At 38.2% G+C, this 19973-nt stretch overlaps 1 protein-coding gene across 1 annotated transcript in view; it reads left to right on the forward strand.

The window, feature by feature from the left end:
• The window catches only part of LOC126251950 (meiosis-specific with OB domain-containing protein), a 282267-nt gene that overhangs the window by 164370 nt on the left and 97924 nt on the right, over positions 1-19973 (forward strand). Inside the window, exon 7 of the mRNA XM_049952714.1 lies at positions 11947-12138. Coding sequence (XP_049808671.1) covers positions 11947-12138 — 192 coding nt within the window. The remainder of the gene's footprint in view (positions 1-11946; positions 12139-19973) is intronic.

Genomic DNA, 19973 nt, shown 5'->3' on the forward strand with positions numbered 1-19973 from the left:
CCATGTCATTTCAAAGGAACCATCCTGGTATTTGCGTGAAGCGATTTACGGAAATCATGGGACTCCTAAATCAGGACAGCTGGACTCGGGTTTCAACCGTCATCCTCCTGAATGTGAGTCCAGTGTGCTAACCACTATGCCACCTTGCTCAGTCACAAGTGTCTGAGCATTTTTAGAAATGCACCTAATTTTCCATGTGAATGTACTGTGAAATAGACAATAATTGTTTTTTAACAGGTGTACTGCTGCCAAAAATTTCATAAAGTTTCTGTTTACTATTGATGATAATACTATGAATCTATTACAGCATTTGCAAATATTCAAAAATACACAATACAAAATGATGGAGACAAGTATACTGGTGCCATAGACTGATGTTACATTTCCCATGACTCGAAGACAACAAAATGGTCTAAGAATGATGCAGTTGGAGACTGATAAAATAGCTTGTACAGACCAGTGTCACATTTCCTGAGATCTTATTACAACATACCATACCAAAAATGACACATTTTGGAGAGATATTTAATGCAGTGTGTCATTGGAATAGCATATTTTTGTACACAAGTATAAATATGAAAACCACTAAATACATCATGTTAGTTTCACAAACATTAAAATTAGCAACCATAACTTTGGTCACTTGTCCTTTGCTGTCATTGGCTGACAGGAGCTCATGCCCTGTGCTGTAATGATGTAATTGGATGACAAAAGCATACAGAACAGCTGCCATGTTGTAGCCACTGGTAAATCTACTGAGTTGGTGGATTTTGTATTTATACTTGTGTATTGCAAAAATATGCAATATGCTGCATCAAAGATCTCTTCAAAATGCATCATATCTGATATAGTTTGTTGTGCTGAAGTGATGGGAAGTGTTTCACTAGTCTATAAAATCTTTAATCATACAAATCTTTACACAATCCAAGGTTGTATGGAAACAACACAAAAAGCAAAATATTGGAAGCTACAATATCAAATTTGATATATCTGGCTCATGTGATCTCATACAAAGGGATATTTTAAACTTGGCTCATGTGTATAAATAAATCTGTGAAATGCCCCAATTTGTTACATCTTCTACACAGCAAAAAATGAACACTGCAGTGTCAGTTTATTCAGTCTAAATAAAAATAAATAGTGAAGCACCAACAAAAGTATGCATCTCAAGTTAGAAGACACATGGTTGTGTGACACAACTCTGCTAGATATATTCCTATGTTATCTAGAAGCTGATACAAAGATGCTTCCAAAGCAGTCCCTGCAAGAGTATTCTTAACAATGAAATTGACAAGATGAGGGAAGGTTGGTGTAGATGTTGTCTTCAGTTTGCAGACTGGTTTGATGCAACTTTCCACACTACTGTATCATGTGCAAACCTCTTCTTCTCTGAATAACTTCTGCAACCTAAGTTCATTTGAAACTGCTTACTGTAATCATTTTATGGCCTTCATCTACAATTTCCACACCCCACCAACTCCCCTCCATTACCAAATTGACAATTCCTTCATGACTCAGGATGGGCGTATCAAAACATTCCTTCTTTTAGTCAAGTTGTGCCATAAATTCCTTTTTTTATCAGTTCAGTTGAGTACATCCTCATTAGTTACTCCACTGCCTATCTGATATTCACCATTCCTCTGTAGCACCACATTTTGAAAGTTTCTATTCTCATCTTGTCTGAAGTGGTTATCGTCCACATAATCCAGACTAATATCTTCTGTAGGGACTTAGTAACACTCAAATTTATATTATATGTTTATACAAAACCTTTTTCAGAAATTCTTTTCAAGGTATAGCCAGTCTGCATTTAATGTTCTCTCTACGTCAGCCATCATCAGTTATTTTGCTACTGAAATACCAGTACTCATCTGCAACTTATAGTTTATTATTTTCTAATGTAATTTCCTCAGCATCACCTGATTTAATATAACTGGATTCCATTACTCTTGTTTCATTTTTGTTTATGTTCATTTTATAATCTCTTTTCAAAGTACTATCCATTCCATTCAACTGCTCTTCGAAGTCCTTTACTATCTCTGACAGAATTACCATGTGTTCTTCCTGAACTTTGACTCCGTCCATAAATTTCTCCTTTAGTTTCCTGTACTGCTTACTCAGTGTTCAGGTTTAATAACACTGGAGATAGACAACAATGCTATCTAATGCTCTTTTCAACTACTGCTCTCCTTACCGTTGCTTGCTTTCCCAAAGATCTCAGTAATTCTGTGGGAATGTCATATACTCTAGGGTCCTTGATCTGACTTAGCTCTTTCAATGCGCTGACAAATTCTTCCTGCAGTACCACATCTCTCACCTCATCTTCATTTACTTCCTTTTCCCTTGCCTTCCAGTTCATTACCTTTGTATAGCTCTTCCATATATTCCATCCATCTTTCAATTTTCCCTTCTTTGCTTGGTACTGACTTGCCATCTGATATTCATACAGCTACGTCTCTTGGCTCCAAAGGTCTCTTTAATTTTCCTACGAGTGGTATCTTTCGTTCTCTTAATAATGCATGCTTCTTCAGCCTTGCATTGTCCCTTAGCCATTCCTGCTTAGCCATTTTGCATTTTCTGACAATCTCATTTGCAGCATTTTATATTTTCTCTTTTCATGAGTTAAGTTCAGTATCTATATGTCTACAGTAAGGACCATTCTGGCAGAATCAAAATAATTTAGGAGTAAAGCAAATCACTCACAGAACAGCAGAGGTGAATAGCAGAGGCACTAATTTGTCGACAGGCTCACACAAAGAAGAATAAAAACTTTGCTAACTTTCGTTTCCAGAATTTGTCAGCATCTGTCTATTACTCAATGACTCTGGTATTCAATGCAGGGTCTTCCTAACTCCTAAATTAAATTCAATATATCTTGTACTATTTCTACTTGGTCTTGTTATTTTACATGTCTGATTCTCTGCTGTCATTATTTTTTCATCTCTGAAAGCTACCTATTCGTCTTCTATTGTTTTTTCCCCCACTTCAGCCAATCATTACCTTTTGGTCCTACTGAAAACCTCAAAATCCTCTGGTTCCTTTAATCTGTACATGTCCCATCTCCTTAATTTTGCATCTTTTTTCAATTTCTTCAGTTTAATCTGCAGTTCATAATGGTACATTTCATATCTGCCCCTGAAAATATCCTACAGTTTAAAATCTGCTTTTGATACCTGTATATTACTATTATATAACCTATCTGATACCTTCCAGTGTCTCTAGGTCTCTTCAATTCATATCAATAGTCCTATTTTCTAATGCATTATCAGACCTACTCCTGCTGTGCCCTTGTTTGATTTTGTGTTTATAATCCTGTACTGGCCTCACAAGAAGTCTTGTTCTTTTTGCCACTCCACTTCCTAATTGCCACTTTATCTAAATTCAACATATCAATTTCCCTTTTTCAATTCTCGAATGTACCTGTCTGGTTAAGGGAACTAACATTCCATGCCACCCTGACCCGCAGAATGCTAGTTTTCCTTGTGACGACGTCCTCCTGAGTAATCCCTGCCCAGAGACCCAGTTGGCGGACTATGTTACCCCTGGAATATTTTACCCAGGAGGATTCCATTATCATATTAGATGACAGTAGATCTGCATGCGCTCAGAAAAAATAACAACCGTACTTTCCCCTTGTGTTTAGCCATTCACAGTACCAGAACAGCAAGGTCATGTTGGTTGATGTTACAAGGACCAGTCAGCTGATCATCCAGACTGTTCTTCTAGAAACAGCTGTAAAGACTGCTGCCCCTCTTCAGGACTGGTTGAGCAAGCTACCCCAATTTCGCAGGGTCCTTGGTTCTTGGAGGGAAGATATAAATTAAGAAATAGGACACATTGGCAGCCATACAAAATTCTCACTTTGTGTAATACACCTTGAGCTGCTTGAGACTTTCCCAACAAAATAGCTGCTATCATAGTTCATGGGTGTTTCATCAGGTAGGGTTGAGTGAACTACACAATGTTTTTACAAAGGAGCTACTTATTATCTTCTGGTGCTATTGACACATTGCTGTTGTGCTCACCAATTTATACACTGCTTTGCTAGAAAAGCACAGGCATCAAGGGGCAGAGCTATAATGCAAATGAAGACAAATCCTATGGAACAGGGGTGGGCAATAATTTTGGCTCAGGAGCCACTTTGTGGAAGCATAAGTCAGCGGACAGTTGCACCTTTTAAAATGACTGCATGTGTTAGTTAACTTCTCATTTCAGAAAAGATATAAATTGTTACATAAAAATTCTGATTGTCTTGGCAAGCTGTACAAAACCATTAGGAGGACCGCAGGTGGCCGAGTATTTACCCACACCTGCTATAAGATAACAACATCCAGAGCCCCCTGATGAACAAATAGATTGATGTCTTGGTGTGTACAATGCTGGGGAAGGCAGCCACTGAAGAAATAGGTTGATGTCTTGGTGTGTACAATGCAGGGGAAAGTGGCTGCAAACTGTGGACCCCGCGTACTTGTGCTAGCAAGGTATTGGCAGTAACCTTAACCGTCCTGGCATTGATTCCCCATCTTTGTTGACTATTTGCAATCATATGCCTGCACTCAGTGATTCCTTAATGCCACCAATGCTGGTTCCCATGCTTTATTGAGTTTGTGTTAATTAAGTCATTACTTACATGTATTGACCACCTCATTAACAATGGCATCTCACTATGTGGAAGCCATGCCCATGTCAAGACATTATTCAGCAACATCAAATTTTTCTGGCCGATGCAGTCTGGTGTTTTGTTTATGTTCATCACATCTGTCCTTAACCATGCGACACTTTTGGACAAAGTAAGATTTCCCACACTAAAACGGGGTTTTGTACATTCATGGTCTCCTTAGACTGAGGTTATCATTAACGTAACCCTGTGTTGTTTACACTTGCACTGGAGAGTGGAAGACAAACTTTATTCAGTGTTTCTTGAATAGCCTGTCAATCTTGAAGGACATGCCACCACCATAAAGTAGATGAACAATCGTCATAGAGTTCTCCATTTCTTCTGGTTGCCCGTGAGGTTTGATGCATGTTGGTTGAAATGTATTGTGAATCTGCTTCTCAGGTGCTACTTATGCATTGCTGTTGTGCTCACCATTTTGTGACCTTGATCACTAGGAAAGCACAGGCACAAAGTGGTGGGGCTACTACATCATTGAAGATGATGTGCAATATTCAGAATCCCTGCCAGAGAAACATCCTCTAAGATTCATCTACATTGATGTTTTAGACTCGCCTCTTAGTGCCTGAGCTTTCCTAGTGAGCCAGCACATAATTGGTGAACACAACTAAAATCCACTAGTGGCACCTGAAGTTGATGACAAGCTGCCTCGTGGAAATATTGTGCCATTCACACAACACTATCCAACACAACACTGTAAACCATTCAAGCAGATATTATGCCAGGAAAACCTCAAAAAGCACATGTCATTTCTCCACAGGGAGGAGATGGCCAACGAAATATAAGAGTTTTATAAACTCTATAACCTGAGAAATAAATTGTTAGACTCTCTCGCATTTCATTAAGATTTTTGGATGAGCAAACTATACTGATTTTTGTCAAGTTTACACTTTATATAAACTCTGCGGCTGCTACGAGGCTTAAACAGTGAGCTAGCAGGGCACTAGTGAGAAAAAGAATTTGTTATCCAAGGTGAGAATTAGACAGAGCCTCCATAATCTATCTATCACTTCATCTGAATACCTTTACATGTCTGTCAGTGGATTCCTGGGAATGGGTGGACAGTGCTACATGGTCACTTTCGGACTGGACACTGCAGCAGGTCATGACATGTCAAACTTTCATGTTCCATTGCCGTGCTCACCGATTATTGCAAGAAGATAACTTATGCAGATGGGCTGTATTTAATTTCACAGGTAAATCATTGAGTTACAGTGTGATATCAGTGTTGGAAAAGGTCCCATTTTACACCCATTCCAGGGACTTCACCCATCAAGATTTTATCAGTGCCACTGAGCAAGCTGTCTTAAAACTTCTTAGTGAGACTGCCGAAGAAATAAGGTGAGGGACTTTGCAGGACCATAACTAGGATGCCTGCACCCGTAAAGAACATCACCACTGCAGAAAGAAAAGCGCTCCATTCTTTAAGAGAAGACACAGAGATATTAATTTTACCTGCTGACAAGGGAAACACTACTGTTCTTCTGCCTGAAACATTCTGGTAATATGACAGATTTACTGCTGGATTCAGCATACTGTCATCCCAGACAGATCCATTGGATGCAGTACAACAGAAGACATCCACTTTCCTTACTTCCAGCCAGTTTACTGACCACATGAAAAATAGTTTAAGAGTACAAGTGCCAATTTCACTTCGACTGGGCTGCCAAAGGTACACAAAGGAGTTCCAATTCACCACAATTTGAGTGTTATAGGAGGCCCAACAAACTACCTTGCAAAACATCTGGCATCTCTTTTGAGACTTTTGATAGGGAAATGTGAACACCATATTTGAAATTCAGAAGATTTTATATGGTGACTTAAGAACCTGCATCTCAAACCAACCAATGTATTAGACAATTTCAATTTGGTGTCTTGTTCATACAAATGTGTCTGGTGAACACACAATAACCCATCTGTATTTTTAAGCTACTATCTTGGGAACCAATACCACTTGCAGGTTGCCTATTTGATGGCTTCCAAGGGCAACAAAAATTTGACTTTCAATATTTCGTGTAATTACTGACTAAATTTAAAATGCTGTCTGTGTACACATGGAGAGGTATAATCTTATGTTCAGAGTTTTACTGAATGAGATAAGTATTACATTTAGAAACTGTGCATTTGTCTTTAGGCAATGTAACTGATGACATGCAAAGACCCAGACTTATTCATCCAGTATTTGAGAATGAGAGAGCACTTAGCAACTTCCAACAAGCTTTTTACATAATTGCAGACCTTTACAAAACTTTTTCTTGCTGACACATCTCATAAAAAATGATTAAAGGAAAAAAGTTTCTTGCTTACGATACATTTGCCATTTGTGCAATTAAACTTCAGCATCAGATATGAAGTTTTAATTTATTATTTATTTACTACCAAGTCTATTAGCAACACAGTTTCCAGACAGTATCGACATATATTACTGAATGTACCTGCAAAATTATATCATTGTATGACACATAGCTCAGGAGATATGACTTCAGTAAACTTTTAGAAGTATGAAAATCTAGCTTCTTCTTAAAATGTTGTGCAGTAAAACTTCAGCATCAGGTATGACATTTTAATTAATTACTTCCTAACTATTAACTCTATTCACACCATACTTTGCAGATATTATATAAATATATCACTGAATTTATATGCAAAATTATATCACTGTACACCACATATTTCAGGAGATATGACATCTCAAATATTGAGATGCATGAAAAACTTACTTTGCATAATGAGAGAGCACTGAGCAACTTCCAAGACACATTAAGCATAATTTCAAACCTTTTCTAAACTTTTCCTCTTTTCCATGCTTAACACCAAATACTCATTTGTTAAGTAATCAGATTGTTACAGCACAGACTAGTAAGGGCTAGAAATTAGGAAATTTCATTAAAACTCACTCTCACTGCCACACAGCAAACTCATGTCATGGCAGAGATAGAGGCAGAAACAAGCCAGTATGTTGCAAGACGGTCATGTCATAGACACATTACGACTCTGTCATGTGATGATACGCATTCAGTGGAAAGGAGGCAGACAACCAAAGGAAGTGAAACAAGCATATTCATTAGCTCATAAGTCGTGTTGCAAGAAACTATCTATTTCACAAGAGCACATAGCAAGACACTGACACAGCAGTTAACAGCCAGTTAAGTGAATATAGCAGAATAAGGAGGAAACATACAATCATTATAAACGGAGCCTTGCATCATAGCCTCAGGCTAGTTCCCTTTAAATACCCCAGCTTTCCAGTCCTGAGTTGATAATTGGGATTGATGGCATTCACAGTAATGGCACTTGATTCCACGATTACGATACTGTAGTGAATCTGTGTCCTACATGTTACAGCACAATCTATGAACTATCCAAAGATGTACTCCAGGTGATGGCCTTCACCTGATGAACTTCATGCTTACCATCTACTGTTGGAGGAACTGACTGTTGACTAAACTATGTTGAAGGATACTACCAGCACTGAACTGCAACATGGAAGCCAGCAGCAGGGCCTCTTAGAGTCCCTATTCTGGTTCAACACTCAGGCAGCTCAAGGTGCTGAAACCTATGAGACATAAGGAGGAGATCAACCTATCACATGACAAAAGACACCAGGTACATCACAGATTATTCATAAAGGGTCATTGTAGAATTTGTAGAGGGACTGAGGACTCTCCAGCAGCCAGTATGAGACCAATTCACACTGGGCGATGGCCACACTTGCTTTCTGGCAACTTGCTGCAGTGCCGGTGTCTCTTAACTTTGCATGGGCATGCAACCGAGGAGCTGACTGGACAGTTGTCAGCTAGAATCCAACACCCAGCTGAATGAGCAACAGCCAAGGCTAGTGTGGAAGAATGAGGACTTTTAAACATTCAGAGTAACTGATTGAACTCTAATAATGTTCTACTAGCATCACCGATGCTTTGCAGGTACCCAACAACTATCCTCACTTTGCGCAGATGTGTCTCCGGTTGGGCCTCTGTAAGATGTTTGAGGATATTTTATACATGGGAGTTCGATTCCTTAAAGAATTTAGACTTTACTGGTAGGAGCTAAAATGGAAGAGGAGATCTTGTGTCTTCTTAAACATGTGTCCACCTTGACTTACTTTTTATTTAACAACCAATATTTTGAGCAAATTGACAGACTGATAGTACTGCTATGGGTAGCCCTCTATCTCACATAGTACCTAAATTCTTTTATGAAAGATTTCAAGGATGAAGCACTTGAGTTGACAGTTGTGAAATCTAAATGTTTTTGGAAATATATTGATGATATCTTTGTGGTACATCCACATGGGACAACAATACTTCCTTCATTTTTAGAACAGCTTAGCTTCCTTCATCCAAGCATTTGCTTCATCATGGAAGCGTACAAAAATGAAGACCTCTTGTTTCTGGAGGTTTGGTTTGCAGAAAGGATGATGGCTCCTTGGTTAACAGTGTGTTTTGTAAACCTGCAGTTACTGACTGTATCTGTGAGCTGTCATCACTTATCCCAATGCAGTGATACACTGTGGACTCTCTTTCATAAGGCTAGATCCATTTCAGACCCAGAGAGTTTATCAGCACAGCTTAGCCATCTCTGCTCTGTTGTACTCCGATAAACAGATTCATAATGTGTTTTGACCAAAATGCACTAAATCTCAAGAGGAACCAGAAGAAATTGAGAGCTCTATGAGAATGATTCTTATACCGTAAGTTGGTGGCATGTCTTTCAAGTTCAGTAGGCTATTCAAGAAGCATTGAATAAAGTGTGTCTTCCACCCTCCACTGTAAGTGCAAACAATGTGGCTTTTATTAAAGACAATCCAGTCTAAAGAGACCAGAAATATGTATGAAATCCCAAGACAGTGTGGGAAATCTTACATTGGCCAGACATGTCACATTGTTGAAAACACCAGATTGGCCAGATTGTGTTGGCCAGAACAATTTGCTCTTGCTGAACATTATCTTGACACAGGTACAGCACAGACTATGAAGAGATCAAAACTATCTCATCTGCCTCCACATATTAGGACTCTATAATTAAAGTGACAGTTAAAATACATATAACTAATGACTTAATTAACAGATACCTGGTTTCAACTCATCGAAGCATGGGAACTGGCACTGGTGGCTCTATGGCATTGTTGGCCATGTACAAACGATTGCAATGACTCAACGTATAGCAGAATAGAAGCCAGGATGGTTAAGCTGTACATTAACACCTTGGCAGCGTGCATATAAGAAACCCATGGCTTGCAGTTGCTTTTCCATGTGCCGTGCATGTGGGTGCCGCAGCCCTTTCTCTGGCAGGGGGCTCTTGATGTTGATGTCCACTACGATTAATTGCAATGACATTGTAGCTCCACCTCTTTGTGTCTGCACTAGTGAACTTGGGCATAAAATGCTGAGCACAACAGTAATACACCAGTAAGCATCTGGAGATAATCAGCATCAGCCTTGTGGAAATATTGTGCAGTTTACACGATGCTATCTGACGTAATGCCTGTGAAGCATTCAGCATAACACAGCTTGTTAAAAAATTCTTTACATGGTAAATATGAATGCAGAGTTCTTCAGTTTATGATACTTCACTTCTCTTATTATTTGCCATAAATAACAGTACTCAGTAAATGTGTTGACATGAAGGTGTGAACACTCAATAATTCTTTGAGAGGACAATACAATATGTTCAGTTAGCAAAATTAATATTTTTAATTAGACATCATGTGTGTAGGTGGAATCATATCTCCTCACCATAAAGCAGAGGGCAGAGGCTGAATAACAGTAGCGAAGGTAAATTCAGAATCGGGGAATATCAAATAAAGCTTTCTTACATGGCTTGGTACATTTTCTACTATTAGCAGAGTTTTTCTGCACAAATGAGCTACCTGAATCATTAAAATGCATGTCATAAATGTTATTATTCACTGATGATACTAATAATTCAGCAGAATGTTCAAATCACTTGCAGCCCACTCAACAACAGAATAGATTTTTATTGGTCCTCAGCAAGAACTTTTACTCTCAGCCTTAAAATTGTATCTTACACAGTTTCAAACCATTAGCAATGATTTACAATTCTAACAAATAGATGTTAGTTACTACTAACTAGTTATTACTATCTAGATGAAACTTAGTGGAAGCATTGAGCAGCAAACAGGCACACTGAAAGAAGATGGTTAGATATTATAAGTTATCACCCAGAGCTTTTCTTCAGATGGAGAAAAACACACACACACACACACACACATATCCACTGTCACCTCAGAGCATTAAAGGTCCTACTGCGGTTAGCAGAAATCTATGGTGGAGCAGATAGTGAGGGTACGGAAGAAACGTTTGGCAGGGGGAGAGAAGGGGGAGAGAAGGATAGCAGGGTAATGGTGGGGAAAGATGCTGTAGTGCTGCCTGTGGTAGTGTGCAGAGGCATGTCAGGGACAATATATCAATATACAATGGTGGGCTGCTAGGTGCAGCATCAGCTGGCTGTGCCTTGGGTTGGGGTTCAGCCTGTGGGGGGACGGGCAGGGAAGAGTTGCTGTGTCACCTGGAGACAAGAATGGTCATGTATGTATAGTCAATTTTTTTTTCATCTCATGGACTTTGTCTAAAGGCTGAATAATATCCAACAGTCTACTTTTAAATATATCTGTCTGCCACTCAATGTTTCTACATGTGGTGAGTAGAAATCCATCCAATACCTGTTGCTTTTGTTACTCCTTTCTGGTTTTCCATTATATGTAAAGTCTGTCAGAATTTACATGCACAAAAGCTTAAAGCTAACCACCATCATATCCCTAAATAATTTCAGGAAAATACTAGGAGTGATATCTTTGGCAACCCAATGTCTGATTTTTTATGCAGTTCAAACCACTCTAAGCTGTGTTTAATGGGGTATTAAACTCAAACTTTTAATTCTTCTCCGCTTTAAAACATGTTTTATCACCATGTATAGCTGTAAACTAAAAGAATAAGGTATTCATTGAGTCTTATAATTAAACTCAAACTTTTAATTCTTCTTCCTTTTAAAACATGTTTTACACCATATATTGCTGTAATGTAAGAGAATAAGGCAAGTATTCACTGAGTCTTATAACTGTTGATCTTTTTGTATATGATTATCACTGGGTTGGATGACAATAACATCTACCAGTGCTTGCATCCATTTTTAAAGCTTATTCTGATTCTTCAGTATAATGGTTTTGCTTTGATTTCTTACTTGTAATGTATTTTTAATTGCCATAAAAATATATGCTACACGTGTTTCATAAATTCATGAACTTTTCACAGTGTTGTTTTTAGTAGACATGAGAGTTGAATGGAATGCTTTTAAACGTGGAATGGTAGCTAGTGATGGACTGCGCACTATAATAACAGAGAATCCTGACACTTCTGAAGCAATGATGCTTCGAGCATTTGCTAGAACAGCCCCTGTTAAACCTAGTGCAATTCTGGAGCAGCTTGCTAACACAATACCAGACCGTATGTATTCAAAATCTTCAGTTCTCTATTTCCTTCTAACTTTATTCTCTCTAATATATTGAGTAGTAAATATCTATGAAGCAAATCATTTTAATGTTCTGTGTATGACTTTTATAAGAATGTGTAAGGGGTGTTATGGTTTTTGAAGTAATTTTACTTGATGATCATGTGGAAAGCTACCTTCTCTTACCCATTTTTTATTATAATCGTATAAACTGACCTAAAAAAACAACTTAAGTATGGTATTTTTAATAGCTGAAATTTTCTTAGCTTAAAAACTCAGCAGATCACAATATTCAGAAAATACAGCAGTTATTTTGAATATCCTTAACTTCTAATTGAGATATTTTAGGTTTGGCTTAACTGTAACCATTATGAATAGCATCTGGAAATACAGTGCCATGGTCACATTTATTATATTTTCCACTGGTCATTTTGGAGGGCTATATCTCCATAATCATGTGGAGATATGTAAATTATTAAGGCGTGGATGTATTAAATCTATGACTTTTGGTTAAATTGTTATGCATTCTTAGTGGACACAAGTCTCAGGTTACCAAAAAGACATGTCTTATGAACTGAAACGAATCCACCTGACTGTGGAGGTATAGCCCTCCAAAATGATCAGTGGGAAGTATAATATGATAAATGTGATCAATCATCACAATTTATATGTCCAGTTGATGTTTCAACTGATAGTATTAAATGTTGATATCTAAAAAATTTCAACATTACATTGCTTTATTTCAGACTACCAGCTCTTAAATCTATACTGTTTTTTTCTGTATTCTTACAGAATAAAGTTTTCTGTCCCACAAATACCCATACTTTTTGATTAAACAGCTAACGTCATGTTGAAAAATGGTACCACAAAACTGGTTACATCAGCTATCACAATATGTGTTATAAAAGTAGATAGAAATATTGAAAAGTAGAGGGTTGTTATAAATAAACTTTTGCTACCTGAGAGGAACTCCATGAAAGATGAGTAACCCTATGAAAATGGAACTTTGTGGAAACATTTGTAAGAACATGCAAAAGATAAGTAACGAATTAAGAGTGGAAAGAAACGCATTTTAGTGTCCACATGAGAGGATTCAAATCTGGTGATCTTAGTGGGTGCACAGTTTAGGATAATTGAACAATGATTCAGATTTCTTCAGATGTGTTATGGAGTAAGCAATTGACCTCACAACCAGTGTGAAGTAGAGCTCCATTGTGCATCAAAACAGTTGAGTCCAAAGCACCTCTCTGCTTAGAGCAGGGATCACATGTTAGTGAAGCAGATCACAGTAATATGTACCATTCACACTGCATTTTCTTGGTACTTGAGGCCTGAGTTCCTCAAATACGAATGGATCAAGCATGAACTTTTCCTTGGAGCCCCACCACACAGTGACGTGTTCACTTTGCAGGAACTTCATGAACTTTCATTGGTGGTGACAGTCCTCAAATGCAACTGATGTGAGTGTTCACTGCCCAGTGAAAGTAAAGTGTGCTTTATCACTCTACAAAATGTTACAAGGCCACATGTCATCAACTTAAACCCTTGCAAGAAATGTAAGAGCAAAGTCTATTTGAATGTTTGCATCACGCGGCAAAATGAGTTAGTAACGAGAGTTTTTATGGATACCATTTCAAAATTGTTCACAGCACTTTCAAATGGTGGGCATAGGAATGTTCAGCTGTTGTGACACAGCTCAAGCTGCTTGAAGATTGTGCACTGCAAACAGCTTCTCAGCCATGGCAACAGTAACTTCTTCAACAATTTGTGGTGCAACTGGCCGTCGGCACCTCCCAGGAGTAAACCAAATCATTGGCCAGTCATTCCAAATTGCATAATCACCAAGATCAGTGGATTTTAACCCCCTCATGTAGAAATTAAAATATGTTTCTTTCAATGGTTTATTCATTTTTTCTCTTCGTATGTCCTTACAAATGCTTTCACAATGTTTTACTGTCGTACGATCACTCGTTTTTCATGGAGGCCCTCTCAAGTAGCAAAAGTTTAATTATAACCGACCTGTATTCTAAAGATGCAGGTTTTGAAATCAAATGTTTCTGTTTATTGATCCACAGAAAGAGGAGGAAGTAAAGATATATTGAGATGACTACGTACTACACCAAAGTTAAGTTAGTAATACTCTCCAGTTAGGAGAGGTACAAAAGAACAGATTATTTTAGAAACAAGACAATAACAAGTGAAGCTGATAGCTAAGTTCCTTCAAGGTTTATTGTGTATTGCTGGAGAGAAGGTAGAACTGGTTGGTGTAGATAACTGATTTGGACAAAAAGTGTGTGGAAACTAAGTGGAGAGAATAACCAGGGAAAAGGATTGTTCAGTCTCGGTCATTGTAAATTAATTTATTCACCACACTACATGTTACATAAAGCTGGCTTCCATCGTGAGGTGTAGGAAGCTAAATAATTAATCTATGTGCAATGGAAGAGGTTGACATTCCTTTTATCCCTGCTTATTCTCAACCTGCCACCTTTTTGGGATGGGTAAGTTTTGAGTGGAGTGAGTTGGAAATTTATGATGCTGTAGGACAAGGTAGAGAGAAAGAGAGAGAGAGAGAGAAACAGGTGGCTGTGTAGAAGATTGTTGAAGCCCAATGTGTCCTTGAGAGCAGATATCCATAGGTGAAATTCTTAAGTGTAGGCGGTGATAGAAAGCAACCACTCTTGATATTCCTGTTGGTACATTCTTCATTAGGAGCCTATGCATTGTGATTATTTTTGTTGTTATTGAAACCTTTGATCTCAAGTCTGCCTTACTGCAGCTCTTCACATTAGTCCTTCCATTGCAAGTGTCTTCACTTCCACAAGATTAATGCAACCTGCTTCTTTCTGAACTTGTTTACCATAGTCAGATCTTGGTCCCTCTCTACAAATTTTACCTTACACATTTCATCGAGTATCAGTTTAACTACTTTTTGATGCCTCAGGATGTACCTATCAGCTTATCCCATCTTTTAGCCAAATTATAGCATGAAGTCATCTACCTCAAACTCAATACAGAATAAATCAAACAAAGGAAAATCCAGGATGGAATAATGACAATATCACGAAAAGGATAGTTGCTACTCACCATATAGCAGAAATGCTGAATACACAGATAGGCTCAACAAAAAGATTGTCAAACAAAGCTTTCTACCAAACAGGCCTTCATCAGAATTAGAGCACACACACACATATGTGTGCATAAGTTGTGTTTGCATGAGTGTGTATATGTATGATGTCTAATTCTGATGAAGACCTATTTGGTTAAAAACTTCGTTTCACAGTCTTTTTGTTGTGCCTATCTGTGACAGATCATCTTCAACATATGAGTAGCAACTATTCTTTTCATAATACTGTTGGTTCATTATATTTTTATTAGTTATCCAACCTATCTAACTTCTGCATTCTTCTGTAACTCTACATTTCAAAAGCTTCTAGGGACCAATGGCCATTGTAGTCTGGTCCCTTTAGCACCCGCAAACCAACCAACCAACCAACCAAAAGCTTTTATTCTCTTCTTGTCCATGTTACTTATCATCAATGTAACAGTTTCATATGAGACTGCATTCCATATAAATACTGTCAGACAATACTTTGCAATATTTAAATTTACCAATTTCAGCATCTATACTTTGGAAAGTACCTAAAATACAATGTGATTCGTAAACCTAAAATTGGAACAATAGTTTGGCACAGATACTCATCAGATAGGTTTATTAGTGTGTTTTTAAGATTATCATTAAAGTTTTCACTTTTTTTACATATTATTCCAGAAAACTTGAAAAGACCATAAATTCAGGTTGAAGTCATATTTTTGTTTATGTTTTGATGCAATAAACTTATAGAATCCCATTTAATTGCTCTTTTTTTCCAGAAATTAAGTAGAGCATATCCCTTCATCGTTAAGTTCATATTTCTAGAAAGTAGCATGAATCTTGTTTGATTCAGAAACTTTACTCTAACAGTTTGTTTCTCTACTGTTTCTGTACACTGAATTTACATTAAAAGTTACATTTTAATGTGAATAAGTTAATTAACAGATACGACTGTTAAGTGAGTGCTGAGTTGCTGTTTTAAGCAGAAATATTTAACCTTTTATGTTATGTTATATACTAACCTGTAGGTATAATTTTTGCGACTCACAAATAACAAAAATTCATATAGTGTAAAGTGTGGTGAGGGATTTAAAAAAATTGAACTAGCAAGGTTGAAGGTGGAGAAAAACAGTGAGAGCTGGGTGAAGGTAATAAGCAATGGGCAGAAAGGGAAAAGCTCTTCAACTTGTTCATCTACATCTGAGGTTGCAGTATCAAATAAATCTGAATCGTTACCGGACATAGGAGGGGAAGAGCCTCATCCAGCTGTTGGTCACAGTAGAGTGCACTAGACCTCTAGCAAAGAAACTAAGTGTAGGACAGTACCAAAAGATAGCGGGAAGAAAAGACTCTTGCTGCTTGTTAGTATCCATGGGAGGGGCATGGGCCAGATGGTACAGTACAAATTAGGAACAGGGTACCAGGTCACAAGTATTGTGCAGCAATCCAGGTGACAGAGAATGTAAGGAATTTGTGCAAAAATTTCGGGAAATAGGATCAGATTATCATAGTATGTGAAGCAGGGAACAGCCTGACTAAAGGCAGAAATTACAGCATTAGGGGTAACCTGAATGAAATTACATTGATCAGGCTCCTACTGACTGAAATGAAATCGCAAATGAGTGCAGTGCCCTTGCTACAATTCGGAGATGGAGATATACTAGTCACAGACTACACCTGAATAAGAGAGAGAGAGATAGGATGGCTGAGCTACTTGCTGAAAATGTACAGGAGGTGACACTCACACAAAGCAAGATTCCCTTGGTTAATGCTGTCAGGTTAGAATCAAGATTCAGGCACCGTGTTAGCAAGGTAGTTAAAGTAACATAAGGACCCCACAAATTACTTAAGAATGCACAGAAATATAAGGTTAGCACATTTCATCAGAATAATAGACAACTGAGTAATAAGGCAGAAGAGCTTCTTGCCTGGAAAATTTAGACAGCTCCAGAAATAATATACATCCTGAGCCCCTTTGAGCACCACATAACCACAGGGTTAGATAAGTCACATATAAAAATGTTTACTCTAGCAGCTTACTCATGTAGAATTAATGTGGGAAAAGGAGAAGTTGTTACATGTACTAAGACAGAACACAAGTTCAAAAACACTGAGACAAGTAGATAGAAGTGTGTTATTGTGAATTAATAATGGAAACAGTTCACTTTTAATTGTAAGTTAAATAGATCCTCAATGGGAAATTTCAAACTATTCATGAGGAATTTGGATTCCTTACTATGTTGTCCGTCAGACAGCAGCAAGCAGTTAATAAGTTAATAGTCTGTGGTGATTTCAGTGCAGATTTTTATATAGAATTCTGATATGAAAAATTATCTGGAAACCTTATTTGTATCCCCAGTAATTAACTTTCCAACATGAGTGAATAAAGATAATAGAACTCTGATTGACAATATTTTGTTTGGTGACATTCAAAGCAAGAAAATAACTGTACACCCAGTAATAAATGCCCTTTCTGATCATGGTGCACAGTTAGGATAAATAGGCTAGTGCCTTACAGTATTGATATTCCTCAGTGGGAATCAGTTAGAACAAATGTATTGATTTACAGCCTCTTTTATATCTTTTTCATTATGTAAATGTTTGGCAGAACATTGTATTCTCCACATTTACACAGCAAATGAACACAGCTTCAGTGCCTCACATATTGTTATACTTGTCTTTACATGTAATGAGCAGTTTACTATTTATCCAGTACCTTTATTTAAATGTTGATTGCAAAGTGCTATTAAAAAGCTGTGCTAATTTAAAAGTGGTCAGTCACACATGTTAGTGGACACCACAACTGAAAAGTGCACCAGAAGAAGCTTCAGTCAAACAGACATAAATAAGTGTTTAAGCAATTTTAGCGACAATCTGTTGTCATTTAACATAAATACAATTGCATAAGAACACTGGCTTATTTATTAATGAACATCATCATCATCATCATCTTGGACAGTTTCCAGCCACTGGCTGGGTCTGTCGGGAACACAAGCCTCTCCATCGTGTTCTGTCTTTCCACCATTCCCCCTCTTCCACCTTCGTCCAGTTCTCTCCTCTTCTCGTCACACATTCCTTCACTCCCTTCACCCATCTATCTGTTGGTCTTCCTCTGGGCCTCTTCCCCTCCAGTTGCAGATCAAACATCCTCTTTGGAATTCTTCCCTCATCCATTCTCTTCATGTGTCCATACCACTGCAGTCTTGATTTTTCTATCCTGTCCTGTACTGGTTCCTCCTTTAGTCTTTCCCTCACATACACATTTCGCAATCTGTCTCGTCTTGTTACACTCAACCTGCTCCTCTGGAACTTCATTTCACTAGCCTGTATTCTACTTTTGTCGCTTTTGTGCATTACCCATGTCTCACTTCTGTATGCCAATATGGGGACAAAGTAGGTTCGGTATATAATTCCCTTGGATTTCTGTGTCACCTCCTTGCTCCAAATAAGCCCCCTAATGCATGTGTAGAACTGCCCTGCTTTTCTGCACCTTTCATTTATTTCCATTGCGTTTCCCCCCTTACTTTCAGTCATGCTTCCCAGGTACTTGAAGTTCTCTACCACTTGTAGTTTTTCCCCTCCACAAGTTATATCCACATTTGGCCTATTCTTCTTCCTTGTTGTGACAATTATTTCACTTTTCATTGCAGAGAAATGCATTCCATATTGTGCTGCCGTTGCCTCCCATGCATCTAACTGCTCTTGCACCTCCTTCTCGCAATTTCCCCATAACATCAGGTCATGGGCAAAAAGCACTGTTTTCATTTTATGATCTCCAATTGCATCTGATACTTGCTGTAGGATTTCATCCATAACAATAATAAACAATAAAGGCGAAAGTGCACTTCCCTGTCGCAGCCCATTTTCCAGCTTGAACCATGCAGTACGTTCCCTCCCCACTTTCACACAACTCTCACTTCCCTCATACATTTTTCTGACTTTTCGTGTTATCTCTTCATCTATCCCTTTTGCGTTCAGCACATCCCAGAGCTTGTCCATACAGATACTGTCATACGCCTTCTCAATATCTAAAAAGGCCATGATTAAGTCCTTCCCGTACTCATAGTGCCTTTCCTGCAGTTGCCTTACCGCAAATATGAGGTCCGTTGTTGATCTTCCCGGTCTGAAACCGTACTGCTCCTCTTGCAGTCTACTTTCAATACTGCTTCTTATTCTCTTCTCCAGGATCTTTTCATTGATTTTTCCACAGTGGCATAGCAGGGTGATTCCTCTGTAGTTCTCACATCTCCTTTTATCCCATTTCTTGAAGATCGGGACTATAATTCCTTTCTTCCAATCCTCAGGAATTCTGTTCTCCTTCCACACCACCCTCAGCACTCTGTATAGCCACTGGGTTCCTACTTCTCCTGCTGCTCGTATCATATCCACTGTTACTTCGTCCCAACCTGGTGCCTTGCCCCCTTTCATCCTCTTTATGGCTTCTTCCACTTCATTCCAAGTTAGATCATCAATTTCCCCACTATTATAATCGTCTGCTGCCTTAGGCTCTCCATCGCTGTTAGTTACCCGCTTGGCGGCATTCAACAGATCTTCAAAGTACTCCTTCCAAATCTTTTTGAGCTCATGCATTTCCTCCACAACTCTTCCATTATTATCCATGATCCTCAGGCACTCACTTCTGTCGTTCCTCTTATTTCTTACCATGGTGTAAAGTACTTTTTTGTTCCCTTCACTGTCCTCTTCTAACATTCTTGTCCATTTTTCCATCCACTTCTT

Source organism: Schistocerca nitens, chromosome 4, assembly GCF_023898315.1.
Source record: "Schistocerca nitens isolate TAMUIC-IGC-003100 chromosome 4, iqSchNite1.1, whole genome shotgun sequence".
NCBI classification, from domain to species: Eukaryota; Metazoa; Arthropoda; class Insecta; order Orthoptera; family Acrididae; genus Schistocerca; species Schistocerca nitens.